Below are 27,802 nucleotides of genomic sequence, written 5' to 3' on the forward strand. Positions count from 1 at the left end.
TATTGTTTTCAGAATTGACAGAATGAGACCATTAGGTGGGGACAAAAATGAGGACCAGATAGTGAAAAATGCCTTTATTGTGTGTGTAGGAAGGAGGGACCAGCCCCTTCTTGATCAGTTCCTGGGAGAAATTAGTCTTCTGGGCAGGATGTCTTAGGAGGTGAAGGGAAGTTCTGGGTCACAGCTTCCACATACCAGGTAGGCAGAAAGGCATAGGGAGCACCATGATGAACAGACACTGTAACAGGGCCACCTGGCTCCCAGGAGAAGAGGTGGACAAGCCTGTTAGGGGAAGGCAGGAGAGACAGGTAAGGCTTGGGCATTCATAGGCCTGCATTTCAAGAGAAGTCAATCTACACATGAGTTCCTCACCTGGGGTCATCTTGGGTGACTGTGCTTTGGGCAAAGCTGAGGAAAGCAGCACAGAAGTTCATACATACAGAGGGATTCCAGCCTTCTCGGTCAGACTGAGGACAGAAATAAGTGGATGGGAACAATGTGATCCCAGAGGACCTAAGGTTAACAAGGAAGGAAAGATACAGGAAAAGATCCCAGTGGAGAAGCCCAGAAAAGGTGGAGGTATGACCAGAAGTAAGAGTTCTATGGTAGAAAAGGATGAGAGGCCAGCAGGAGAGTATTATTCTATCTCACCCTGATAAGCTCAAACATCTCCATGGTAGGAAAGGTTCGGAATGATCGGACAGAACCTTCAGGATCTCGGAAGCCAGCAACTACACGTGGAACTCCAGGCAAGAATGACTGAGCCCACCATTTCAAGAGCTTGTGTCTGTAAAGCGGGATATAGAGAATCACTAGAGACCAGAGTGAATGGGCCCAACTCTTCAGACTTCTATTTCATTTTTGGTATCCTTCCTTAATTGGGCTGCCTTAGGCTTACCGGTAGAAGCTCTTCCATTGGCCAGGGCTGTGCATTTCTTTTGAGGTCTTGAGCTCTACATAGCAGGCAGGTGGCTGTGTGGATGGGGCTTTGGGATCTATGCAGTCCACCTCCCCAGAGAAGAGCAGGGGATGGGTTCCTAATCGGCTTCGGAACACTGAGCAGAATGCAACATTGGTGTTGACCTCTCCAGAAGGGTCAGGAGAGCCCCCAGGGGTGTCTGTAGGAAGGAAAAAAGGGAGCTACAAGGACTGTAGGTCTTGAGACCAGAGATGAGAAAATAATCTGTAAACTAAAAAGTGGCATACAAACAGACATTTTTTAATCCATATCAAGGCTCTCACCTGCACACATGTACTGTTCAAACTTGTAGCCCATGTACATGAGTTCTCGGAGGAGTGGAGGACGAGTGAGTCTCTGTGCTCTAGCAGCAGGGGTCTCCACCTCACTCAGGTAAAGGGTGCCCTGTAGCCGTGAAGCTGCAAGTTGCCAGCCTTCCCGAAGCTCATAGGGTGTTGTCAACAGCTTTGTCAAATGCCCCCGCCATGTCACCACTGCTCCTGCCAACCAGCCTGGGCCCCTGTGAGGAAGGGAGGAAACAGGTTGTTGACTGAGATAGTCTCCAAAGAATATGACCAAAGGAGGGAATTTTGAGGAAAATAAGTTACACCACCATCTTGAGGTCACATCAGGAAGACCACATCAAAGAACTGGGGCAAAGGAACTGTTCATTCAAGACTTATCCCTTTCTGCCTCTTAAGTCCAACTATTCTTCTGTAGGACCTTGGCCAGCATCTGATTCCAACCCCCTCGGTTTTTTGTTTTTTTTTTTTTTTTACCCAGGGGCAAGCATGACCTGGGGATGGGTCATGGAGCTTACCAAATGTAACAGAACCCAGGCTTGGTACCTAGTTTTCGGATTCCTGGGCTGTCCTGACCTCCCCAGGCACTCACTCACCCCTCTAGCTGGCCTCGGTGCTCCAGGAGCCAGCGAAGCAGGTGATCCAGCCCTTCCCGGATCTCCTCATTCCGGGGCCGGTAGCGCTCGGGGTAGCCCTCCCGGAGGTCGAAATCAGGAGCTGAACCATGGGCTGGGGGAGGAGCAAAGTAGCGCAGTGCCCGGGAGTCCCCATGGTAACGGCGCTCAGCGTCCAGGGAGAAGCAGCCTAGCTCCGACGGGCGGCGGTAGAAGGGGAAGGGGCCAGCATAGAGGGAGGCCTCGGTGGGCAGCGAAGGTGCCGGGCGGCTCCGTTTGGAAGGGCCCCCCGTCACCCCATCTTTCAACTCCCCAGCTCCTCGTTTGGCACCCTGGGACTCCATTGGCTCCTGCGGGGGCAAAAAAGGACCCACCCCCCCATAGCATGGGTGAGAGGCCAGACACCCTGGCTTAGTGCCTGGATGTCCAAGGAAGATGGAGGACGGAGGTTCTTTCTCGGGCTTCTCGGGGTCCTTTCCTTCTCTCCTCCCCTCTACTTTTTCCAACCTCAAGCTCACCTCCACCCCGGGGGCTGCTAGTGAACGTTTCCCTCAGCCTCGCCCATTGCTTTTCCCATCTCCCGGATCTTGATATTCAATCGTGGCCCATTCAGACCTCTGGAGTCCCCTCTCCAATCTGCTCTCTCCCTCCCCGTACTCCCTTTCCCTCAATGATTCTTTCCCCCCTCCCCCCAGATTAGCGTAGTGTCGTAATGAGGCCAAGCTTCAGCTGGGGGCGGAGATGAAGGCCCATGTCACATCTATCTCCTCAACTCCCACCATCTCCCAGCCAGATGTGTGGCATCACGGCAATACCGGAAGAGCCGAAGTGACTTGTCCTCATCTATGCATGACACAATTAGGAAGTGACGGCCGCAGAACTCTCTATTAAGAGTGGGCTGGGGGGCGCAGTTTTTAATCGAGTAGCTGGAGTTGGAATGTTCCCAGCTCTGCACGAGGTCCCTGCCTCCACTTCGTCCCCACGTAGCACACGGCTCGCGTCACCTCGCAGGGATGACACTCCCACTCTCTGGAGGACTGTGACGTCATCATTCCGCGACCGCATCGGCCTTCCCGGGCCTTGCCGCGGGTCTCCGGGAGACGTGCCTTCATTTACCTGGATTCAGACCCACTTTCGCCACTCCCGTCTCGGTTCTGGTCGCGCACCCCTCCCCTCTCCATTCTCACCAGCAAGGGGTCTGAAATCCCAGGGTATGAGTCGAAAGCGGCCCCGGCTCGTCCCGGAAACTTTCGGGTCTAGGAGGCGACGAGGACCTGGAGGAGCTGGAGAGGAGCCTCCAGGGGGCGAGGCAGGTAACCTGGGAGGGGAAAGAAGGGGGAACCCAGGGGGAGCCCCCCGGGACGGCCTTTAGGGCTAGCGCCCAGAGAGATGGGCCCAAGCCCCTGACGAGGCCCCTTCCCCAGGATCGGTGCGCAGGGCCCTGCGGGAGCTGGGCGAGCTGTTCCCTCGGCTCCTGTTCCAGGATGCGCTGCCTCCCATCGCTCTCAAGAGTCAGGTGTACAGCCTAGTGCCGGACCGGACCGCGGCCGACAGGCAGCTGGTGAGGAGCATCAAAGATTCAGGGAATTAGGCAACAGGTGAGGGTGTCCAGTTGATGGAAAGGTTTCAGGGGAAAACAGAATGGGCCATGGGAGATGAGCCAAGGGGCCAGAGACTGGACAGCTAGCTGGTGAGGGGGACCAAAAGACAAGCATCAGGTGAGGAGGTCCAGGAGTTGGGCATCTGATGGTGAAGGGAACAAGGAAACCAGGGGATGAGCAGCTAGTGAGGGGCACTAGGAGGCCAGAGCTTGGGCAGCTCATGAGAGAGGGACCAAGAGACAAGTACCTGAGGATAGGGATCAGGGAACTGGCTACTAGTTGGAGGAGAGACCACAAGGGGCAAAGGGTTGAGCAGCTAAAGAGGAAACCAAGGGTCTGGTAACTGGTGAGTGGATTTAGGGGACAAGAAGATGTATAGCTGGTGAGGGGGATTAGAAGCTGGTCAAGGAAACCAAGAGGCCAAGGGATGGGCAGCAGGTGAGGGAATAGGCAGCAAAGGATTGGCAGCTAGTGAGGGGGATCTTAGAGACTAGGGCATGGACAGCTTATAAAGGGGGAACCAGAACCAATGGAGGGACTGATTGGGTAGTGGTGGTTGTGGGGTCATAGGGAACAGCTGACAAAGAGAAGATAATTGGTGAGAGGAGGAGCAGAACAGGCAGTTTGTGTGAAGAGAACAGAATGATACTATATGGTGATGTCATATAGTCCACCAGCCAACAAGAGGTATTGAGTAGATTAATATGAGAGATGAAGAGAGACTAATTTTGGCTGTCAAACCAGGTAGTAGTCACCTCCTAGTTTCTACCAGTCTAGACAAACAAGATAATCTTTCCTATAATGAGAGATATATCAGAAAAGTTCTGCCTCTCCTTTCTACCTCCCATTTTAGTATCCTGGAAATTATCCACCTACCTTATTAACCTATTCCCACTCTTCCCAAGCATAGCTGAGGTAGTTACTATTTTGATACTTCTCATTTTCCATCTCTCTTGGTACAGAGAGAACTTCGAGAACTAGGGGAGGTTAGAGTCATTCAACTTGGCTTTGATGCTGACGCTCAGGGGATTGTCTTCACTGAGGACTTCAGGACTAAAGTGTGTGTATATTTGTATATATATTTATATCTATATATATGGGGTTATGGAACTAGAGCAACAGGGATTGGGGAATATGTTGAGGTCTAGTAGGACTAAGGGAAGGATGTCACAAAAGTATTGTGAAGGAGGAGGTACATATTTTGTGTCTGTCAGTCAACATTTATTAAGCATTTATTTTATGCTAGTCACTGTGGATTTAAAAAAGGGGGGGTGTAAAATATGTCTCTGCCCTCAAGCTGCTGGTGAGACAAGGAACTGGTGAGGTGGACAAAGGGGCCAGGAAAACTGGCAGCTGGGAAGGAAGAACCAGGGGACCAAGGGCTGGACGGTTGGTGAGGGGCCAGATGATGGGGAACCGGTTGAGAGGGACCAAGGAACCAATAAGCAAATAACTAGGTACAAACAAGCTCTATACAGGATAAAATAGGAAATAACGAACTCTTTGTGCATGTGTTGAAAGTGGGGGAAGAAGACATTGTGAAAGGAAAATGGGGGATATAAGTGGAAGGTCAGATTGGAGTTTGGTTATCTTTTCCCTCTTGCTCTCCTTTAGGCTCTAGCATCTTGCAGGGGTAGGCCGTATGAAGGGACAGTGAAGAGATTTCTGGCCTCAGTGCTTCCAGCCTGTGGAGACCTCAGCTTTCATCAGGATCAGATGACTCAAACCTTTGGCTTTAGGGATTGTGAGATCACGTGAGACTTGGAGAGGCAAAAGACCCAGACAAATGTCATCTTCCAGCTCAACCTTTCCCCTCAAAGTCATTTTTTATCTTTCCCTGGGCCCTTCCTTTATTTAGCACAAGTTATTTGGCTCCAGTGGGTCTCATTTTCTTCTATAACTGTAGAAGATTGGACTAGATGCCCTCTAAGGTCTTCCAGCTCCTCTGAGCTGGTCCTGTAACCCTCTTCTAGTCTTTTCCCCTCATCTACTCTTTTTTTCCTCTTCTCTCAACAACATTCTTTCCCTAGCAGTGATGCTTTCTCCCTCAGCCTTGCTAATAGAATTATCAGGGCTCTTTGGGAGGGTTGAAAGTTGTTTGTTTCAGGAGAGTGGAATTTTTCCAAGTTGAATTTCATAACTTGAAAAAATCCAAACATGAAAATTTTTGACCCACCCTTGTTCCCACCCTTATCATACTGGTGCTGAAATAGTATAAGATGGATTTTCCTCCTTTCCTTGCAACATAACAGGGAAAGAGATCAGCTTCATTCTTCTGAAAAAAGATATTAGTCAGTGAAAAAGTATGCTGTCTATATCCCCCCATGAAATTGAGTTTTTGTATTTCTCCCACTGAAAAGGGACCCAGGCAACTGTTATTCATTCCTTCCTTAAGATAGGAATTAAGGGAGCAGTGGAGGATCATTCCTGGAGGTCACATTGTCCCCTTCCTTCCACCCCTAGGCAGCTGGTAAATGCTGGAGTCCTCACAGTCCGAGATGCTGGGAGCTGGTGGCTGTCAGTGCCAGGAGCTGGAAGATTTGTAAAGTATTTTGTCAAAGGTGTTGATTTCTCTTTTCCTCTTCTAATTACTCCAAAAGCATAAATCAGAGTTGTCCCTCTCTCCATCTTGTCCCAACCAAGAATACTTAGGAGAGAGACCATCCAGGTCCAGTGATTACATCCATTCCCTTATGTGTTTTACATGTGCAATAGGGCCCTGCTTCTTCCATGACTTGCTCTCTGATCTCTTCCTTCTAGGGCGACAGGCAGTACTTGGGATGGTTCGAAAGTCCAAGTATCGGGAGCTGCTCCTTTCTGAGCTCCTTGCTAGACGAGCCCCTCTGTCTGTGCGGCTTGGCCTTCCCTACCATGTTCATGATCTAATTGGAGGGCAGCTGCTTGACATGTGAGTATTTCTCTTTATCTGTTCCTTTTCTTTGCGATTGTGTTGCAATTAAATCAGCTAAGACTAGAGCTCTTCTCCTCTCAATGGACACTGATTGCTCTACCCCAGTTTTCCTAGAACATAGAGATGTTTATATCTAGACCCCAGCTTTTCCTGACTTTTTCTTTTCCTACAGCCCCTGAAACTCAGGAGCTAGGTGGTACAGTAGATAGAACACTGGGCCTGGATTCAGAAAGACTCAAGTTCAAATCTTGCTTTAGACCTTATAGCTGTGTGATGATGGGCAAGTCATTTAACCTTTAAAGTTAAACCTTTAATTTCTTAAATTAAATTTCATAAAACCTTTAATTTCTTAAACTGCAAAATGGGGATAATAATAGCATCTGCCTCAAAGGGTTATTTTAAGCATCAAATGTATTGATATTTGTAAAGTGCTTAGTATAAATGCTGAGTATGTAGTAGACACTATATATATAAATGCTTATTCTTCACTTTTCTCCCCTACAGTGTCCCTACAACATCTGGGACTCTCCTTCGCCTTCCTGAAACATGAAGATTCTGGTAATCTTTCCCACTTCATCTGTTGGACTGGGGTATGAAATGAGGCATAGATATAGCCTGCAGTCCACAAGACCTCGCTGTTGAATTAACATAGATGGAAGTGGCACCTGTGGACGGATTATCCCTTGAAGGATCTGGAGTTGAAACTACTGTTCAGCTCTCTAGGTGGATGGGACAGATATGATCACTTCTATTTATGTGGGTTTATCCCCAGTGATGGGGTTTCAATCTTGCTTGCCCCTGCCTCTGTTGGGGAGAAATATCAGAAACTATGCCAATGTTATGTTTTTTTCCTTTCATGTAAGACATAATGTTATTTTTTTCCCTTGGTCAGTGGGGGATTCATAGATGACAAGGAGAAAGGATGGGGATTCTTTTTTTTTTCTTTTGAAATTGCCAAATAAACAATATCTGCCTGTGATGTTTTCTTTAAGACCTCATTTCAATGCGACGTATCTATTTGGTGCCCAGTTTGTGGTGGTATTTATATAAAAAGATGTCCAAATGTCATTAGGGATAGGTGAGAATAAAGGTTGTAGAGAGGAGGTTCTCCATATCCTTACTTCACCCATATAAATATCAGGATTAGGGATACACACATTTAAGAGAGACCATCCTGTTTCAGAAAAACCTATATTAAAGGGATAAAAGATTTCCTCCCAGAAAACCAGAAACCCAGGTTTCTAGTACTTTCCAGGCCCGGGCTTTGAGCCAGTTGCATTTCTTCATGGTCACATGTTTTCCCAGCTAAACCAAACCAGGGGTGGAGCAAAGTCCAAAGTTATTTCTCCTGGACCCTAGGACGGCTATAATGCAGTGGATGGACAGCTGGGACTAATACTCCCTGCAGCCCTCCCAACCATGAAGCTCTTTTGGATGCTGCTTTGGGCTTCAAGCCTCTTCACCTTGACTGTGCAGGAAGCCAGGTCTTGGGGATACTAGTCATCCCCCTGAGGATTAGGGAGCTTGGGGATGGGAGACCTAGTAACAAAAGAACTGAACCACTTGGGTGTCTGGATGTGGGGTCTTGGTTTAAGGCTGGTGGGGTGGATCAGAGACTTGGGTGTGGGAAGAATGAAGAAGGGGGCTTTGCACTCCCAGGTTATGAACCCCTGTTTCCCTTAGGCTGCTGATCTTTTCACCCTCTGTGGTTCGCCTGGGTGTGCCACTCTCAGTGGGACTGCAACTCCATGGAGCTTCAAAGGGACAGAAAGTCAAGGGTATTATCTTCCTGAGAAATCCATCAGGACCCCTAGGGCACTGCTCTGAGGATGTACCCTTTACCCTGGACTCTGACAATGACTTTCAGCTGCTTAGTCTCCCGGTAATTGTGCTCCCTCACCACTCCTCCTCCCCAGCCAGCACCCCTATCTCCCTATCCCCTATTGTTCCTACTGTCTCTGTACCACTCACCTCGTCTTTCCATTCACTTTTTCTTACATGTCATTTACTTTCTCTTTGCCTTTAACTCTGATCCTACATCTTTCTCTGGTCTTGCTTCTCCCTTAGTCTTTGGGAATCTCATTCTCACTTGCTCTTTCTAGATCTCTCTCTTTTACTCTCCACTCTGTGTCTCTCATGCTACCCCCATCTACTCTCAGGTCCCACTGGTCCATGTACAGCGCTGTGGGCTCGGCAAGCTTCTGGAAGCCCCTATTGTGCAACTTGTGGCCCAGACATCGTGGCTGAAATCAGCTCTGGCTCGAAAAACAGACACTCAGGGTGTCAACCTGTTCTTTTCCTCACGCCGGGGTCACCTTTTTCTACAGACAGACCAGCCCATTTACAATCCTGGCCAACGTGGTGAGAAGCCTATAGCTTCAATTCTTTCTTATCCAATAAAGCAAATTCATTGTACAGGCATACCATGTATAGAATAGCCTTTCTTTGTGAAGGAAATGGATATGAAAGAGAAAAGAGAAAAGGAGAGCTTATCTTCTACCCATTGACACCCCTCTATCATTACCTCTAGTTCGATTCCGAGTCTTTGCTTTGGATGAGAACATGAGACCATCCACGGATACTCTTACTATTACTGTTCAGGTGAGTCCTTGGCCTCTAAGTCCTCCACCTTGTCCCCCTATTTCCTACTTCCTGCCTCCAGGTTTGTTCATCAAACTCCTCTTCTTCCTCTAGAACTCTCATGGTCTTCAAATACGGAAGAAAAATATGCTTTCAAAACATTCCATTTTCCAAGATGACTTTGTGATACCTGATATCTCAGAGTGAGCTCTTCTTTGAACTATAGACCCTTTCCACCCTTGAATACCCAAATATATTTCCCTTAAATACTTTCTCACCTTACCCCTTCTTTCAGACACCTCACTCCAGGAGCTCAGCCCACTCTGACCTTCAGTTTTCCCATATTATCTCTGAAATTCCCCTATCATATATCATAAGAGAACAAAGTTCTCTTCCCATTAAACTCTTCTCCACTTGCTTAGTCTGAGCTATCTATATTCCTTCTCAGGCCTGGAACCTGGAGGATCTCAGCTCGATTCTCTGACAGCTTAGGCTCCAACAGCAGTACTGAGTTCGAGGTGAAGAAATATGGTAAGATTTGGAGAGGAGTAGTAGCAGTAGAGTCCTAATCAGGGGAGAAGGTTAGGAAGAATACTAGATCCCACTACTATTTGACATCTTCTCCCTCCTTCTCACTTAGTTCTCCCAAACTTTGAGGTGAAGATCATACCTAAAGAGTCTTATATCCTTGTGGCTCCTGACGTTGATGTGCAGATCCAATTGAATGTCCAGGCCAAGTAATCCTTTCCTCCTTTCCTCCTCTATGTGCTGCTTCCCATACAGAATAACTTTGTGTCCCTCCTCATTTCCCTCTTCCCCAGGACCCTTCTTTTTGCCCTGTTGTCCCCTCTTCCCTCTATCTCCCACTTTGACCTCTTCTCCCAGGAGGACTCCTAAATACCCCTTGTCTCCAGGTATGTATATGGGAAATCAGTGCAGGGAGTAGCTTATGTTCGATTTGGAGTCCTGGATGAGAATGGCGAAAAGAAATTCCTTCGAGGGCTGGAGAAGCAGTCCAAGGTGAGGCTCAGAGGCCAAAGAGGGCACCGGGGGAGGGAGGAGGGTGATGGGGTAATAGGTGGAATTTTCATCATGGGTGTTTGCTCTCTCCCTTGATCTCCCCTTCTCAGTTGGCAGATGGCCTCTGTAGCATTACCCTCTCAGGAAACGAGATCCAAAAGGCATTACACATTTCTGGGATGGATGATCTTCAGGGGCTTCGTCTCTATGTGGCAGCTGCTGTCATTGAATCCCCGGGTGGGTGACTCTAGACCTCTGACTCCTTGCCTCCTCCCTCTGATCCCTGCTTCACACATCCATGCATAATCTTTCCTCCTTCCACAGTCTTCTCTTCTGAGTATCTACTCACCCAGGACTTCTTTCCTTCTTCAACTCAAGCTAGGAAAGGATGAGGAGACAGTAATCCCTATATCTGTCGCCACCAATCTCCTATCTCATCTCTGCCTTTTTGCCCCTGACTTTCTATATCTCTTTCTATGGACCTAGGGGGAGAACTAGAGGAAGCTGAACATACCTCCTTGCGCTTCGTCTCATCTCCATTTTCAGTGGATCTCAGTAGCACCAAGCGATATTTTATACCAGGAGCCCCTTTCTTGCTACAGGTCATTCCTGGAGGATGTTGGGAAGGGAGGATAGGGAGGGAGAGTACAAGTGGGAAAGAGCAAGGAAGGGCGATGAAACAGTGTTTTTTTCCTCTACTTCATCTTCTCTGACTTCTCTTTTATCGTCCTTTTCCTTACCCAGGGCTTTGTTCAGCATGTTTCTGGCTCTCCAGCTCCTGGGGTCCTCATCAAAGTTTCTGCCAATTCCATCACTTCAGGAGTCAATTCTAAAATCGAGGTCCCTAAGGTCAATACAGATCAGAGGGGCCAGTTTGGCATTCCCATCAACGTCCCTCAAGGCACCCAAGAGTTGCAATTCACGGTATGATGGGAGCCAGACCCCCTAGGCAAGGCAGGAAAAAGTGGAGACAGAAAGGGGAAAATCAAGAACTGGATACTTGTGTCACTCAGGAGCAAGGTGAAGATCTGAGAAATGAAGAACCAGTCCATGTCCCTCAGACCTTTCCCTTTATTTTCTCCTCCCAGGTATCTGCAGGATCCTCCTTCCCAGCAGAGGCCACCTTCACTGCCCATTCTCTACCCCTTGGAGGTCCTGGGTTCTTGTCCATGGATAGGCTGGATCTCAACCCTCCCCGTGTGGGGCAGTCGTTCACTGTGAACCTTCATGCTGTGGGAGCTGAAGGAGTTCCTTTCTCCCATTATTACTACATGGTGAGGACTGTTGGAGCAAGGACAGGGCAGAGAGAGATAGTTCTTCCCTCGGGGTGGAGACAGGGAGAATTGAGAGGAAGCTCCCTTTAAATCATTCTCTTACCTTTCTTGCTCTCATGCTTTCAGATCCTGTCCCGTGGAGAGATCGTATCTGTGCATCGAGTGGCAAGGGGGACTTTGACCTCCATCTCTGTGCCTGTGACCTCCAAAATTGTGCCCTCCTTCCGCCTTGTTGCCTTCTATTACCATAACGGTCAGCCAGTTGCCAACTCCTTGAAAGTGGATGTCCAGACTGGGGATTGTGAGGGGAAGGTAATTGGGAGAGGGGGAGAGAGATGGAGAAGAGAAGATGTGATGAGTCAGAGGTGGAGAGGGAGAGAAGAGGAGGGGGCTCAAGTTTAAGGAGGGCTCAGAAGATACAGAAAATGGGAACTTCTGCCTCCAATAACCATTCCTCTTTTGTTGTGTTTGTCTTTTTCCTCCATCCCTAGCTGGAACTGAGAGTGGATGAAGCAGAACTTCGACCAGGGGATCGGCTGAGGCTAAATGTACACACAGATCCCTCAGCCATTGTAGCCCTGGGAGCTGTGGACACTGCTGTGTATGCAGCTGGTGGCCGAAAGCACAGCCCTCTCCATATGAAAAAGGTTGGGATCCTAGGCTCCAGCATCTCTTTTTCTTCATTTCCATCCCCTTGCTACTTTCCCCCAATCCCTTAGCGACTGTCTCTCCTTTCAGCCCCACCAAAACTCTTTCTTTTCCAGGGTTCTATTTCAATTCCTCTGTGGACTTCATCCTTTTCTTGTCCCTATAAAAAGCCTTTCTCTCACAGCAAACCCCCATCTCTTTCCTGCTCCCCCTATTCCTCTCTCACCAAGTACCCTTCTTCTCCTTTCCCCTTGGGCTTGATTCTCTCTTCTCTCCATTGTTTGCCTATCAGTCACCATGTCCCAAAGCATCTCTTGTCTTTCTTTATCCCAGGTCTTCAATTCCATGAACAGCTATGACCTGGGCTGTGGTCCTGGGGATGGCGTCAATGCTCTTAAGGTTTTTGAAGCAGCTGGTTTGATGTTTTCAGATGGACACCAGTGGACTGAGACCAAGAGCAGTGAGAACAAAATTTGGGGGTTAGGGAAGTTAGAGAGAGAGAATAGAGAGAGGTCAGGGCAGGAGAATGGGAGCAGGGAAGTGGGATACTGAGAAATAGCACTATTCTGAGAGTCAGGAGATCTGCTGGTACCTAGCTTTCCCATCTCTGGCCCTCAGTTTCCTTATCTGTAAAATGGGGGAGTAGGAATGAACCAGGTTTAAAGTCCTCTTCAAGGGTTGATACTCTAGGATTAAGGAGAGAAAATACAGGAAGAAGAAAGGGAAGGGGCAAGTAGAGAAAGGATGGAAATAGATTCATATAAGGAAAGGACATGGGATTTGTGTGACGAAGCCTCCATCCTTTTGATCATCTGATGTTCTAGGTTTAAGGTGCCCCAAGGAGAAGTCAAGCCGGAAAAGGAGAAATGTGGACTTCCAGAAGGCGATTCTTCAGAAGGGTGAGTGATCAGACTAGAGCCAGAACCTTAGCTCTGCCTGGTGGTGGAGTCTATTTCTAGTGAACACTCTTCTGTTGTCCACAGTGAGTCAATATGTTGGCAAAGACAAACGCTGCTGCCATGATGGGATGACACCATTGCCAATGCGCCGGTCCTGCAAAGACCGAGCAGCCAGAGTACGGGCACCCGCCTGCCGTGAGTCCTTCTTGTCTTGCTGCCAGTTTGCTGAAGAGCTTCGTAAAAAGGCCCGCACCAGGGTCAGCACAGGACTTGCCCGAGGTAATAGTTGTGGCCTGGGTCTCTCCGGCTTGGGGGCCAGTGGGAATGATGATGGGCTGGGACGCCTTGGACCCTGAGGACAAGGAACTATTTTTGAACCTTTCTCAACTAGTCCAGGACATGTGGGAAGAGGAAGAGGAGCTCTTGGATGAGGATGACATCCCCGTCCGGAGTTTTTTCCCTGAGAACTGGCTTTGGATGCTGTTGACAGAAAATAAGGCTTACAAGTAAGGAGGCCGGGGACAGTGAGGTGGCTCAGGTTTGAGAGTCAGGCCTGGAGACAGGAAGTCCTGGGTTCAAGTCTGAATTCAGACACTTCCTAGTTGTGTGACCCTGGGCAAGTCACTTAAACCCCATTGCCTAGCCCTTTCCATGGAAAGTTGGAGTTTAGAAAACAAAACAAGGAGGCCAAGGTGACATTCCAGATACCACCCCCAAAACCACTATATCCCTTAGAGACCCCAGCATCCAGCCACTATGTTTGATAGATGTTCTCTATGCTTCTTCAACCCAGAGTAGATGAGCTTGTTCCTGATTCCTTGACTACATGGGAAGTCCATGCTGTGAGCCTTTCCCCGACAAAAGGTGACAACCATTATTTACCCTTTCCTCCCTAGGGCCATCTTACATGGGGTCTTCGGTCCACTAGGGGATGCTAGTTGGCTTTCAGTTTTCCAAGGAGAGATTCCAAGGGTACTTCCCTCTTCCCATAGAAAGGAAGTTGGGAGAGAAGGGAGGGGAATTCTGCTTATTGGTTCTGATACTCGGGGGCTCCCCTGGAGAGCACGTAGAGTCGGGGCCTTGGAGCCCCGCAGAGCCCTCAGTTGGGGCTGTGGTGGGATAGCTTATGTTTCTTCCTCTCCTGTGCCGTATCCCACCTCTTCACTACTTGTTTGCTCCTTCTTACTTTCTTATTCTATTCCCTCAATCCCCCAAGAGTGCATCATGCCTCCCTGTTCCTCCATCCTCATCGATCCTTCTGACTGTTCCCCAATAGGTCTTTGTGTGGCTCAACCTGTCCAGGTTAGAGTCTTCCGAGAATTCCACTTGCATCTTCGCCTTCCCTTCTCTGTCCGAAGATTTGAACAGCTAGAACTCCGACCTGTCATCTATAACTACCTGAACAGGAGCCTGTCTGTGAGATCACGCGGAGAGCGGGAGAAGCAGATGGGGACCTGGGAGGAGAGGGTTCCTGGGTTCCCAGGGTTCTCTTCATTCCTCTGCCTCCCCCACAGGTTAATGTCCAGGTGTCCCCCGTGGAAGGGCTGTGCCTGGCTGGTGGCGGTGGCCGGGTGTTAAAGCTGGAGTTGCCCCCTATCTCAGCGCGGCCCGTTTCCTTTCCTGTGGTGCCCACGGCCGCTGCTGCCATGTCCCTGAAGGTCCTGGCCCAGGGACCCTTTGGAATCGGGGATGCTGTAGCCAAGATCCTGCACATTGAGGTGAGAGGGGACGCCTGACCCTTCCTCCAACTTTGTCTACCTATCAAAGTCCTTCCTCAAACAAATTCCCAAGTCCCCAAACCTGGCACCCAATTCTCCTTCAAATTATACTCCCTGCCTCGTGGCATCAGCCCCTTCTGCCTGGCCTGCCTCCTCCTTTCCCCCTTTGCCCCAGCTCCCTGGTCTCTGCAGCCCAAACTGTAGCCACAAGGGCGAAGGGTAGTCGGAGATACAGAGATGGATCGGGCCTTGGGTCCCCTTGGCTTTTGAGTGATCGTCTCTACTTTTCCTCCTTCTGGACAGAGAGAAGGAGCAGTCCAGATCAAGGAGTATTCCTACAAGCTGAACCCCCTGGGTGAGTGATCCCCAGACTCTTCCTCCCTGGGGTTCGTGCCTCACTTCTTGATCCCCTTCTAATGCCCATCTTAACTCAGGTACATATGTATGAGGAGTAATGGGGAAGGGGCAGCTCCATCAATGGACAGAACCAGACCTATCCTCCCAAGACAGGAGGTCCTAGATTCAGTTTGGCCTCAGATATTTCCTAGCTGTGTGACCCTGGGCAAGTCACTTAACCCCCATTGCCTAGCCTTTATCTCCCTTCTGCCTTAAAACCAGTACATAGTATTGGTTCTAAGATGAAAGGTTAGGGATTTGGGGAAAAAAGATTGGGGTGGGGGAGTGGTTCAGCTTCCCCAAGGATAAGGGGTGAGCGAATGTGACACGTTCTTCTCCGGACCTCTGACTTGTTCTTCTCTTCAGACTCCCGCGGCCGAACCTTGGAGATTCCTGGGGAGAGCCCATCCAATGCTATTCCTGATGGAGACTTTAGCAGCATTGTTCGTGTCACAGGTAGTCAAGTTCTGCCGCTCCAGGGTGGCCGGATCCTGATTTCTCCCCAGGAACCTCCAGTCCTTCTTGTTCCCCCAGTGGCCTTCCTCTGCCTCCTGCTGACGTTGTCCCGCTGACCTTGTGGCCTGTGAGCCCCCCTGTCCTTCCAGGCAGTCTCTCATCCCGCAGACCTCAGTCGTGGATTCTCTTCTCTTCTGTCCTTGTGCAGCCTCCGATCCCATGGACGCCCTGGGCTCTGGGGGGGCCTTGTCCCCAGGAGGGCTGGGGTCTTTGCTGAGGGTGCCCCGGGGTTGTGCGGAGCAGACCATGATCTACCTGTCCCCCACACTCGCTGCTTCTCGTTATCTGGACAAGACGGAACAGTGGGGGAAGCTGCCCCCTGAGATGAAGGACCACTCGGTGGATCTCATTCAGAAAGGTGTGGGAGAAGAGGAGGGGAAGGGGAGGGAGGCAGGCGGGTGAAGGCTAGGGGATCGGGGAGGCACAGGATTAGGGGAGAAGGTGGAGAAGGAACCTTGGGGTGGCTGGGTGCTGGTTGTGGGGTGGGAAGAGATGAGGCAGAATGGAAAGCCGGCGTTGAAGTTATATTGCTTCTAATGCATCAGCTCTCTGCTCTCCCCTAAGGTTATGATCGCATCCTGCAGTTCCGGAAGTCTGATGGCTCCTACGGGGCTTGGTTGCACCGGGAGAGCAGCACTTGGTGAGACGGACCACCGGAAAAGGAGAGCCCTGGGCAGGACAACGGGGCTTCCCAATAAATGGGGACTTGTGATAGTGGCCCAGGAACCAAAAGTTGGGGGGCTGGGCTGACCCCTACTTCCTCTCCCCCCTTCCCCAGGCTCACAGCCTTTGTCCTAAAAGTGCTCAGCGTTGCCCAGGAGCAGGTGGACGGCTCTGTGGAAGGGCTGAGAGAGACGGCCCAATGGCTTCTGACAAAACAGCTAGGGGACGGCTCTTTTCAGGACCCCTGTCCGGTCCTCCATAGGGATATGCAGGTGCTGGGGTCACAAGGGAGGTGGACAGAGGGGAAGGAGAAGCTTGGTTCCTGGGGGAGGGCGAGAAGGAGCCAAGAGGGCAGCATGGGGTCTGCTGGAGGGAAAGGACCCGGAAGGCTCTTCCCCAGTCCGTGTGCCCCGAAAGCTCACGTTACTTTTGTCCTTTTCTTCCAGGGTGGCCTGGTGGGACCCGACGAGTCTGTGGCCCTGACCGCCTTTGTGGTTGTAGCCCTCCAGCAGAGCTTGTCTGCCTTCCAGACCTCCGAGGACGATCCCAACAAGGAGAGAACCAAAGAGCAGCTTCGGAGAGTGGTAAATGGAATGTCCTCCCTCCTTTTTGCCGGCCTCTAAACTCTTCTATGAAAATCCTACTTCCCTTGGGGACCTCGGCCTTCAGGGATCCCTTTCTGCCCCATAGGAAGCTTCCATCTCCCGTGCAGACTCCTTCCTGGTGGGAAAGATAACTGCTGGGCTCCTGGGAGCTCATGCATCTGCCATCACTGCCTATGCCCTGACCCTGACTAAGGCCCCCGAAGATGCCCAGAATATGGCCCATAACAACATTATGGCGATGGCCCAAGGAAGCGGGGGTGAGTGCCCAAGGATGGGGTCATGACCTTGGGAGCTAAGAGATGAGGCTGGGCTTTCGTGTTGGAAGGAAGGAAACAAACATTTACTAAGCACCTACTGTGTGCCAGGCACCTTGCTGATATCTTCTCACTGGGTCCTCACAACAACCTTTTGAGGTGGCCACTATTATTCCCATTTTTTTTTAAACCCTTACCTTCTGTCTTGGAGTCAATACTGTGTATTGGCTCCAAGGCAGAAGAGTGGTAAGGGCTAGGCAATGGGGGTCAAGTGACTTGCCCAGGGTCACACAGCTGGGAAGTGTGTGAGGCCAGATTTGAACCTAGGACCTCCCGTCTCTAGGGCTGGCTCTCAATCCACTGAGCTACCCAGCTGCCCCCTCCCATTTTTTTTTTTAACATTTTACAGATGAGTAAACGGAAGCAGATAGAGGTTAAGTGACGACTTGCCTAGGTCGATAACTAATAAATGAGGCCAAATCTGAACTCGAATCTTCTTAACTATAGGCCCAGTGCTCCATCCACTGCACCACCTGGCTGCCTAGAAAATGGGATCTAGTGTGAAAAGATTTAAGGGTTTGTGGCAGGAAAAGCCTAGGCTGGGGAGGGGTCAGGCAACTTGGAGGGTCAGGATATAGGGGAAGATAAAAGAATTCCTAAGGAGCCAAACTTCAGAAATGAAAAAAAAAGGAACCAAACTTTCTCCCTCAGAAGAATACTCTTGGGGTAAAATCTTGGGATTTTATTTATCTTGGGCTAAGCCTCTCTTGGAATAAAATCATAAAAGTCAAAAGCTGAAAAGGAAAATTTGGGGAGAAGGAGGTGTTACCATTGTGACTCTCTCTTGCCCCCGCTCTGCTCCTATCTTGCCTGCACCTCCCAGATGACCTCTTCTGGGGTCCGGTTGCTGGGTCTCAGAATGCTGTCTCACCAACTGCAAGTGCCGGCAGCGCCTCAGAGCCCACAACCCTGGCCCCGGCCCTGTGGGTGGAAACCACAGCCTATGTCCTGCTCCACCTCCTGCTGCGGGAGGGTAAGGCCGAGCTGGCTGACCAGACTGCAAACTGGCTCACCCGCCAGGCGAGCTTCCAAGGGGGATTCCGCAGCACCCAGGTATGGAGGACTGAGGAGTCCAGAGCTCAGGGACGGGAGGGAAGAAGCACATCCCCCCAATTCTAGCCTGGAGAACAATGTGAATTTTTCCAGGACACGGTAGTTGCCCTGAGTGCCCTCTCTGAGTACTGGATTGCCAGCCACACCACTGCCGAGACCAAGCTTAATGTAAGCCTGAGCACTCAGGGGCGCCAAGGAACTGAGTCCCACTTCATCCAGTTAGACAACCATCAAACGTTGGGGGTGCAGGAGGACCTACAGGTGACAGATCCTTGGACTTGGCGGCTGAGACTCTTGGGGACTGGGGCCTTCACAGCCCTCAGAAGAGACACCCACCCAGCCTTAGCCCCCCACAAGACTGCCTCTTCCCCGCTTGTACAAGCTCCGAGCTGCCCCTGGGGAGAGGGACACTGACCCAGCCCCAGGACTCTTCTCCCTCACCCCCATTTTCTAGAAGCCCCTGTTTTCCTTTCCCCCATCATTTCTCTTCACTAATTTCTCTACCAATAAAGAGGGAATGGAGTGGGCAAATAGCTTCTCATTTCTCCTTTGACATTTCTCTCCCTTCTCTCTGAAAGTTCCCCTTGGGCAGCAAGATCACTGTCAAGGTGGGAGGAAACAGCAAAGGGACCTTAAAGGTGAGAACTGGAGAGGCTGCCAGGGCCCCAGGAGGCCTGGGCCAGGGGGATGAGCTGGGGTTAGGGGGCCTCCTGTTGTCTTTGAATCCCCTGCACTTAGCACAGTCCCTGACATGTTGCTGTTTTTTAATTCTTACCTTCTGTCTTGGAACCAATACTGTGTATTGGTTCCAAGGAAGAAGAATGGTAAGAGCTAGACAATAGGGGTTAAATGACTTGCCCAGGGTCACACAGCTAGGAAGTCTCTGAGGTCATATTTGAACCCAGGACCTCCCATCTCTAAACTTGGCTCTCAATCCACTGAGCCACCCAGCCCAGCTTCTCTCCTGACTCCCCATACGTTTTAAGTGCTTAATTAAAATACTTGTTGATTCACTGACTAACTGCCAGGGAGGCAAGAAGACGGGCCCTTGCCAGGGATTTCCTATTTATTCAGGAAGAGGAGAGACATGAGAGATCTCTCAGTACAGGGAAAACATGTCATCTTAGAGCTGACTTTAGCCATCGTCTAGTCTCACCAGCTGCATCATGGAGGAGCCAGATATAAAGAGGATAAAGAATAGGGACAGAATGATCTTAATCTATCCCCCCCCCCGAAACCCTCAAAAACAAAACCTCTTCTTCTTCCCCAAGATTCTACGTAAGTTCAATATCCTGGAAGAGAAAAATACCACCTGTAAGGACTTCAAACTGGAAGTGACAGTGACAGGCTCTGTCCAGTATTCAGGTGAATGCAGGGTAGCAGGTAGGGGGTAGTATACATCTGGGTCCCTCGGGGGGCCCCTCAGTACCCCCAGTGCCATAGGGGAAGATAGCTGGATCCTGTCTCATACCCCTATTCGAATGTTAGAGGCATCGGATGATGACTACGAAGACTATGAGGAAGAACCCCAGCCTGGGGATGACCCAAGCCCCCTGGGGCCTCCTGTCACACCCCTGCAGCTATTTGAGGGACGGCGGAACCGCCGGAAGAGGGAAGCGCCCAAGGTGGGCACTGACAAGGAGCAGAGGGTGCATTATGAAGTGTGCATTTGGTAAGCGCTTGGGGGTTGGAGGGGGTGGGGAGAGAAGCCAGGGAAGATCGGGTGCCTACACCCTGGGGTGGGAAACAGGAGGGCGCTGGGCCAGGGATTGGGTAGTGGGCGACGGAAGCTGGGGTCACCCAAGTATGTCTTCCCCAAAGGCGAAGCGATGGGATCAGATTCCCGGGAATGGCCATCGTAGACATCACCCTGCTGAGTGGATTCCACGCCCTGCAGACCGACCTAGAAAAAGTATGATTGCCCATCTTCTCCCCCTGGGCCTCAGTTTCATTATCTATAAAATGACGGGGTTGGATTTGGACGGTTCCTCCGTAGCCCTTCAGCCCTCAGTCTATGTGTGATCCCATGTTTCTGTGACCTTGCGGCTGCCTTTGGGAACCCAAGAGTCCAGGTTCCTCCATGCACAGGCTCAGCCATCTCAGGCCCCACAGTTAGTCAGTTATTCATGGCCAGGGGAGGCGGCCCTGCCAGGGACAGCCCTCAGCCCCCCTTTCCCCTTCTTGCCCTTTCGGTGGGGGCGTCTCTGGCATTTCCTTGACTTCAGTTTTTTCTTCCTAGTTGACCTCGCTCTCAGATCGTTACGTGAGTCACTTTGAGACCCAGGGACCCCACGTGCTGCTGTACTTTGATTCGGTGAGTGTGTGTGTGGATTTGGGGGGTCCAGAGGGAGTCTAGCAACTTTGCTTTATAGCACCCCAGTGTTAAACATCTGAGGAATACAAAGGCACACTCCTTGCTCTCATAAAATCCTGACTTTAATAAGAGAGGGAAAAATCATGCGCAATTTCTTTCTCTTAAAAAAAAACAACCTTACTTTTCATAGTAGAATTAATAAGGCAGAAGGGTGGTAAGGGCTAGGCAATGGGGGTTAAGTGACTTGCCCAGGGTCATCCTGCCTAGGGTGTATCTGAGGCCAGATTTGAGCCCAGGACCTTCCATCTCTAGGCCTGGCTGTCTATCCACTGAGCCACCAAGCTGAGGCCCTCTACCCATGTTTTCAACCATTTCTCTCTGTCTTAGCCTATCTGCTTGAAACCTCTTAACAGGAGCCTTTCCTAAATCTTGCAAGACTGTCCTCTGCCCCTACCCTGCTCCTGCTTTCCTCTCGCCCTCCTCTGACCTACCCCAAAGTTCCCATTTCTGATCTCTGGGGTGACGGGGGTTCTCAGCCCTTTGGTGACACAGAGATGATGGATACTGTCCTCAGACTGCCATCTCCACCCAAAAGAGAAGTCCTCTGTCAGCTTTTGGTATTGGAACTACTTCAATATTGAGTATGTCCCTTCAGACAAGGGAAGAGATATTACTTCATTGCATGATATAATGGAATTAGAGGAATCTGGTGGCAGAATTGGGGAGGAGACAGCTTCGAAGAAAAGAGACCAGTTAGGGAACTTTTTTTTTTTTTAAACCCTTACCTTCTGTCTTGGAGTCAATACTGTGTATTGGCTCCAAGGCAGAAGAGTGGTAAGGGCTAGGCAATGGGGGTCAAGTGACTTGCCCAGGGTCACACAGCTAGGAAGTGGCTGAGGCCAGATTTGAACCTAGGACCTCCCGTCTCTAGGGCTGACTCATAATCCACTGAGCTACCCAGCTACCCAGCTGCCCCCTGGTTAGGGAACTTTTAAAGAAACTAGAATTGGGGCCACTAGGTGCCTAGCTATATGACCCTGGACAAGTCACTTAACCACAGTTTGCCCCAGTTTCCTCAACTCTAAAATGGGGATAATAATCCCATATACTTTGCGGGATTCTTGTGAGGATCAAATGAGATAATATTTGTCAAAAGAACTTAGCTTTGACTTAGCCTGACCCATAGTAGGTGCTATAGAAATGCTTAGGCAATTTTCCCACTAAGATTTGAGCCTGATTGACTAAAAAAGTGATGCTAGTGCTGCTAGAGACAAAGGGAAGTCAGGAAGGAGAGTTAGTTTGGAAGGCAGACAGGTTCAATTTAGATGGGCTGGCTCCTCCCTGTTACTTCTAGGATCAAATAAAACTCAAAGCTCTTTGTTCCATGGCCCCTTCCTATCTTTCTAATAACTTTCCTGCATGTCACTCCTCTCGATACATTCCCCAATTGAGCCAGGCTGGCCAGCTTGCTGTTGTTCACCCACAATGCTCCATTTCTCACCATCAGGCCTTTGGCTGGCTGGCCTCTTAGATTCTCTGGCTTCCTTCCCAGCCCCTCAGCTGCCTCGGCCTTCCTCTCTTGGTCGTCCTCCGTCTATTTGGCATCGTAGATTCATTTCTAACTGGAAGGAACTTCGCAGATGTTTGGTGCTTCACAACTTTATTTTGTAGATCAGGCACTCAAGACCAAGAGAGATGGAATGAGTGACCCAAGTTTAGATAGCTAGTAATTAGCAGAAGGCAGATTTGTTGCTGGGTCTTCAAGAGGCCAGATGGAGTCCTTTCCGTACTATAATTCCATACAGCCTTCAGATTAAGAGGCAGCTGAGAGGGAGGAAGGTAACAGAGAAAGCTCCCGAGAGACCCAGGAGACAGGGCAGGGGATGGGGGCCAGGATGGACCCAACAGCAACTTGAGTGATTCTGCACTCTGACCTCAGGTTTCTGCCTCCCGGGACTGTGTGGGCTTTGAGGCTGTGCAGGAAGTGCCTGTGGGACTGGTGCAGCCAGCAAGTGCTGTCCTCTATGATTACTATGAGCCTGGTGAGTGCCATGGTAAAAGGGAGCATGGGAAAACCTGAGGGAGTGGGGCAGGGGGTGGTATGGAATGCTACAAGATAGCCTGGGACTCACAAGGCCATTGGGCATTCCGGAAAAACATAGGATTGTTTGGAATTTTTTTTAAACCCTTATATCTCATCTTAGAATTAATACTGTGTATTGGTTCCAAGGCACAAGAGCAATAAGTCTGGGTAGGTGGGTTTAAATGACTTTGCCCAGGGTCACCCAGCTAGGAAGTGTCTGAGGCCAGATTTGAATCCAGGACCTCCCATCTCTGGCTTTGGCTCTCAATTCACTGAGCCACCCAGCTGTCCCAGATTGTTTGGAATTCTTGACTAATTTGGAGATGGAAAGAGAGTCCAGAGCCTCCAAACCCTGAGGGGTCTCCTTCTTCCTATCGGCTGTGCCATGGAGCAGGAGGTGGGGAAATAGGGAGACAGGTTTGTGACTATCTGTGACTTCTTCATTTTTCACCACAGGGCAGAAATGTGTTGTGTTCTATGGGGCCCCGAGTAAGAGTAAACTCCTGTCCACCTTGTGCTCTGGAGATGTTTGCCAGTGTGCAGAGGGTGAGTTTTAAGCAACAGCAGATGGGTAAGGTGGGCATGGCTGTTGTTACTTGCCTTTTGGCATTGGAAAGCACCAGAGATAAGGAGAGAGACACACTTCATTTCTGTGTTCCTATCCTTACCTCCTCCTCCACAAAGAGAGAAAGCAAGAAATGCACACATACATGGTCAAGCAAAACAGATTCCTGCATTACAATGATCTGGGACAATCCTGAAAGCCTCAGGACAGGGAAGCTATCCCCTTCCAAAGAGTTGGAGTCATCTTTCATATGGGTGTATTTATGGTTTTATTCTGGGGTTTGGGTTATGTATGACTTTGCTCTTACAATGACCAAATGGAAGTGTGTTTTGCATGACAATAAAACAACAATAACAAGAAACCAATTTCTTGCATTAGCCACATGCTCAGGCAAAAAGTGTCCATCTGTGTTCTGAGTGCATCATCATCATCATCTGTCTGTTAGGAGGTCATGTTTCATCTTGAGATTTTTGGAATTATTGTTGGTTTTACACATGCATTTTAAGAAATCTCTTTCTCTTTCTTTGCCATCACATCCTTTGTTTTCCCCTTTCTTAGGGAAATGTCCTAGAAAACACCGAATCACAGAAGTGGATAAAATGGAGGAGAAAGTCAGGATCAACTATGCCTGCTATGACCCACGTGTGCAGTATGGTGAGTTGATACTGTTCTGGTCCTTGCCTTTTCTTTTAGGGATCCAGGAATCCCAAAGCTTCAATTTCTCCATCTTTTTCTAGATACCCTGCAACCCCCAAGCTTTTGCCTTAGGTTCTTCTTCCAGAACCACAGCGGCTAACTGGGTCAACTCTAATTTATAAACTCTAATTCTCTCAACACCTGGAGTGACCTCTGCTTCCTTCTTTCCCATAACAGGCTTCAAGGTTAAGGTTCTTCGGGCAGAGGACAAAGTCGCCTTCCGACTCTTTGAAACCAGGATCACTCGTGTTCTGCACTATAGTACTGACAGGGACTGCAAAAGCTGGGTGGGGAGAGCCAGGGGGTGGAGATATATGGCTAGCAAGGGGATGAGGATATGGGTAGCAGGGGATAATCCTGTTCCTCCAATGTCTTCTCTTTTCCCTGACATTTCCCAGCTCAAGATGTCAAAGTTGCTATTGGACAGACTCGAAACTTCCTAGTCCGAATCTCTTGTCGCCTGCAGCTAGAGCCAGGGAAGGAATATTTGATCATGGGGCTTGATGGAGTCACCTTCGATGATAAGGAAAAGTGAGTTGTCTATGTCTATGTCCCTCCATCCCAGCCCTTTCTTCCTCTTTCCCTCTGAGGATCTAAGCCCTTCTTTCTTTCCCTTAAGGACTCAGAGACCCAGCCATCCCTTCTTCCATTCCTCTCAGGGTCTCATCCCTCACTACCTCTCTCTCTTATATAGCCCCCAGTATTTGCTGGACTCCATGACTTGGATTGAGGAGATACCTTCTGAAAAGAACTGCCAGGCCCTGCGCTATCGGTCTGCTTGTATCAACCTCAATGAATTCCTCCAGCAATATGAAACACAGGGGTGTCAGGTTTAGGAGGGGACAGCCTCTCCCTCCTCTTCCCTATCTCCTCACTCAAGGTACCCTAAAATCCTGTCCTTCACACTTGCCCTATGATCTCTCTTCTTCATGAAAGGAAAGGAGGTCTTATTCCTTCAGGACCATTCTCTTCTCATCCCCTCTATCATCTCCCATACTATTGCTTAATAAAAGTTGTTTGATGACCAAGTCAGTGGTGTTTGAGGTATCTTTGATGCTTGTGATTTTCCCTGGACCACTACTCCTGGACAGATGAACTCCAACTCTTTGATCATTCATTATATGACACTTCTGCCTTCCCTGACCTTGTCCCTTACCCGGTTACTGCAATCCCTTCTAGCTTCTCCTCGATCCCTCCCAGACCCATTCTTCATTCCTACACTCTTTTAGCAAGTTCTGACACTTGTCTCCTACCATACCTTCTCACACACCTCTTCTCTTCTGTCTCCTTTATTTCTCACCCAGCTAAACTGTACCTGCCCCAGTGACACGTCCATTATAATTCTGGAATCAATCCTATTGGGAAACTGTTTCTATTAGCATCATGGTACCCTGTCATGGCAACAAGATTCTGGATTCCCTTAGTTATTTCTCCACCTTCCTTGCCCCCATTATACTTGAATTGCTCCAGTTAGTCCCTCCCTCCCCTCTCCCTTAAGACCCATGCTTCTCCAGGCCTGGGCTCTCCTTCACTCCTTAGCTCTTTTTTTCTCCCTTTGGCACCCCACCTCTTGCTTTGTCCCATTGGCACATACAACATGAGACAATGAACACGGTTGGCCAAACATTCTGCTAAAGATTGGGGAAATAATCTATTTTAAATTGGTGAAGTCTTTGACATAAATGATCTCAAATGAACCTTACAACAATGCTGTGAAGTAAATATTATCCCCATTTGATAGATGGAGAAACAGGCTCAGAGGCCATGAATTGTTTATGGCCGCAGAGCTAGTAAGCGCCATCACAGGGATTTAAACGCTTGTTTTCCCAAGTCCAGCAAGTTGGATGAGGAGGCATGTTATGTAACTTCATGTAGGGTTATCCATACTTTGTTTCTGCCATGGAGACATAATGAAAAGAGTCCTGAATTTGGAGACAAGGGGCCTGGGTTCAAAGTCTCATTCTGTTATTTACTATCTGTTAGACCTTAGGTAAATCATTTAAACCTCTCTGGGTCACAATTGCTTCACTTGCAGAACTGGGGAGAGGGGAGTGGGGAAGGGTCAGATTAGTGATCTCTAAGGTCCCTGCTGGCCCTAAATTTTAGGGTACCAAGATGAGTCCCTGCCTTCATTAGTGCTTCTAATCTTTAGAAGTATTAAACCCTAATATAAATGACCAAAGACCATTTCTGTTTTATAGGAAAGTTTGTTTTGCATGGCTTCATATTTGGAATGGATTTTGTGTTTCTTGAAATTAAAATAAAATAAAATATCATTTGGAAAAATAAAAAAACAGTGACCATAACAGATCATATTAAACAAGTGCATTAAGGAGTTATATGAAGTGAAAGACTAACCTCATATTTAATGGCACTCTTGAAGTCTTGGAATCAAATTATAGTGTTTTGTCTTTTTAAAAAACTCTTTTTCTGTTTGAGGCCAGATTTGAATCTAGGCCCTCTCAACTCCAGGCCTGGCACACTGTTCATTGAGTAATCTAGCAGCCCTTTATTCATAAATATCTTAAGAGTTTAGTGTTGATAAGCCCATGCTTTAAAACAAAAATAACAGCAACAAAATAAAACACTGAGGAATAGAACCAGTATTTAACAAAAAGGATAAAATGAGGGGGCAGCTGGGTAGCTCAGTGGATTGAGAGCCAGTCCTAGAGACGGGAGGTCAGCCACTTCACAGCTGTGTGACCCTGGGCAAGTCACTTGACCCCCATTGCCTAGCCCTTACCACTCTTCTGCCTTGCAGCCAATACACAGTACTGACTCCAAGACAGAAGGTAAGGGTTTAAAAAAAAAAGGCTGAAATGGACAAAAATTGGATTGTTCTATACTTTGTAACATATAAAAAATAATGAATTGATTATAAAATAATAAAAAATAAAAATAACCAGAAGAACAGTATCTGTCTTAACTATGGAGAAGAGGATAATTTTTATCAATCAACAAGTATTTATCTTATGTCCAGCGCTGTGTCAGGTATTGGGGAAACCAACCGTAAATGATATAATCCCTACCTTCTTCAAATGAATGGAAGAAATCACTGGAGACAAACTGATAGGCTTAATTATGCAAAGAAAAATGGATTCCATCTAATGGGAATCATGGATAACACTAGAAGGAAAGAAAGAGGTTGGGAAAAATTTACAATAAATCTACTAGATAAAAGGTCTGATTATCAGCATCCAGAATAACGTATAAGATTACACTTCTTAGTGGAATCAATGCACACTGAACATATTGTCTTCAAAAGAGGGCAATCGTTAATAGGCATGTAACCTGTGGTCCATGATCCCTATTGACACCACAGACCGGATGCAATGCTGGGGCCAGCCCTAAAAGACTGTACTCTTAATTTGACCCCAGACACTTCTAGCTGTGTGCCCCTGGGCAAATCACTTCACCCTGATTGCTTAGCCCTTGCTGCTCTTCTGTCTTAGAATTGATACAAAGACAGAAAGTAAGAGTTTAAAAAAAAGATTGTACTCTCTTTGGCTCATATTGCCCCCACCCAAAATATGGCTCCCTACTAGGTTTCCACGGATGAGGCTAAAAAGAGTTCCCAGCCATTGTAGAAATGTTCAAAGTAATAGGTGTGTTAGTTCAGGAAAGCCTTTATTTCACCCCACAGAAAATGTAGTAAATGTAGAGGACTCATAGAAACTCAGAAATAGCAGACAACAAATAAAGGACTCAGCCAATACAATTCTGTCCCTTCTCTGGTGGTTCTTATTTTTCCTATAACATCCTAAAGCTCTCCATATACAAATCACTGCATAGTTCTGGCACCCTTCAGAAGGGAGTCGAATTTGGGGCTGCTGGATAGTTAATACCCCCAAATTCTAGGGAGTCTCTTTTAAATTCCAGAGATCCATCTAAATATTCAACCTGGTGGTACTACTTGGAAAGCTTGAACTTCCCCAGAAAGAAAACACTTTTGGAACTGCTAAATAGATAGACAACTCCTTTTCTCACTGGAGTCACAATAAGATGAAGCTGTTGAAGAGGAGCAAACCTCTTGCCCTAACACAGGAGAGTGCCATTTTGCCAGTTGGAAACA

The 27,802-nt window shown here is 48.7% G+C and overlaps 3 protein-coding genes across 3 annotated transcripts; 2 read left to right on the plus strand and 1 right to left on the minus strand.

Annotated features, from left to right (window-relative positions):
- Positions 1 to 59: 59 nt before the first annotated feature.
- On the minus strand, positions 60 to 2,676 carry DXO (decapping exoribonuclease). Its single transcript, XM_001376382.4, has 7 exons — positions 2,393 to 2,676; positions 1,857 to 2,224; positions 1,243 to 1,478; positions 899 to 1,118; positions 652 to 787; positions 373 to 467; positions 60 to 282 (listed from the first exon to the last, which is right to left on the minus strand). The coding sequence occupies exons 2-7, from the start codon at positions 2,216 to 2,218 to the stop codon at positions 132 to 134; spliced, it is 1,200 nt and encodes a 399-aa protein (XP_001376419.1). The 5' UTR covers positions 2,219 to 2,224; positions 2,393 to 2,676; the 3' UTR covers positions 60 to 131.
- A 135-nt stretch (positions 2,677 to 2,811) lies between these two features.
- On the plus strand, positions 2,812 to 7,365 carry STK19 (serine/threonine kinase 19). Its single transcript, XM_001376395.5, has 7 exons — positions 2,812 to 3,187; positions 3,299 to 3,435; positions 4,438 to 4,533; positions 5,090 to 5,229; positions 5,939 to 6,036; positions 6,236 to 6,383; positions 6,891 to 7,365. Exons 1-7 carry the CDS (start codon positions 2,812 to 2,814, stop codon positions 6,934 to 6,936), a joined length of 1,041 nt encoding a protein of 346 aa, XP_001376432.3. The 3' UTR covers positions 6,937 to 7,365.
- Positions 7,366 to 7,715: 350 nt separating this feature from the next.
- LOC100025543 (complement C4) lies at positions 7,716 to 24,758 on the plus strand. Its single transcript, XM_007483575.3, has 41 exons — positions 7,716 to 7,870; positions 8,070 to 8,268; positions 8,546 to 8,747; positions 8,917 to 8,987; positions 9,081 to 9,169; positions 9,415 to 9,497; positions 9,607 to 9,703; positions 9,881 to 9,986; positions 10,097 to 10,223; positions 10,473 to 10,588; positions 10,731 to 10,910; positions 11,075 to 11,260; positions 11,387 to 11,572; positions 11,752 to 11,907; positions 12,242 to 12,368; positions 12,733 to 12,807; positions 12,892 to 13,086; positions 13,199 to 13,313; positions 13,601 to 13,671; positions 14,084 to 14,223; positions 14,322 to 14,525; positions 14,829 to 14,880; positions 15,288 to 15,377; positions 15,586 to 15,795; positions 16,002 to 16,077; positions 16,216 to 16,372; positions 16,547 to 16,684; positions 16,791 to 16,962; positions 17,843 to 18,072; positions 18,166 to 18,333; positions 18,651 to 18,710; positions 19,344 to 19,437; positions 19,561 to 19,744; positions 19,894 to 19,984; positions 20,312 to 20,386; positions 22,326 to 22,428; positions 22,926 to 23,015; positions 23,593 to 23,688; positions 23,908 to 23,991; positions 24,129 to 24,261; positions 24,425 to 24,758. The coding sequence occupies exons 1-41, from the start codon at positions 7,806 to 7,808 to the stop codon at positions 24,564 to 24,566; spliced, it is 5,235 nt and encodes a 1,744-aa protein (XP_007483637.1). The 5' UTR covers positions 7,716 to 7,805; the 3' UTR covers positions 24,567 to 24,758.
- The last annotated feature ends 3,044 nt before the right edge of the window (positions 24,759 to 27,802 follow it).

The sequence above is a fragment of the Monodelphis domestica genome, chromosome 2 (assembly GCF_027887165.1).
Source record: "Monodelphis domestica isolate mMonDom1 chromosome 2, mMonDom1.pri, whole genome shotgun sequence".
Lineage (NCBI taxonomy): Eukaryota > Metazoa > Chordata > Mammalia > Didelphimorphia > Didelphidae > Monodelphis > Monodelphis domestica.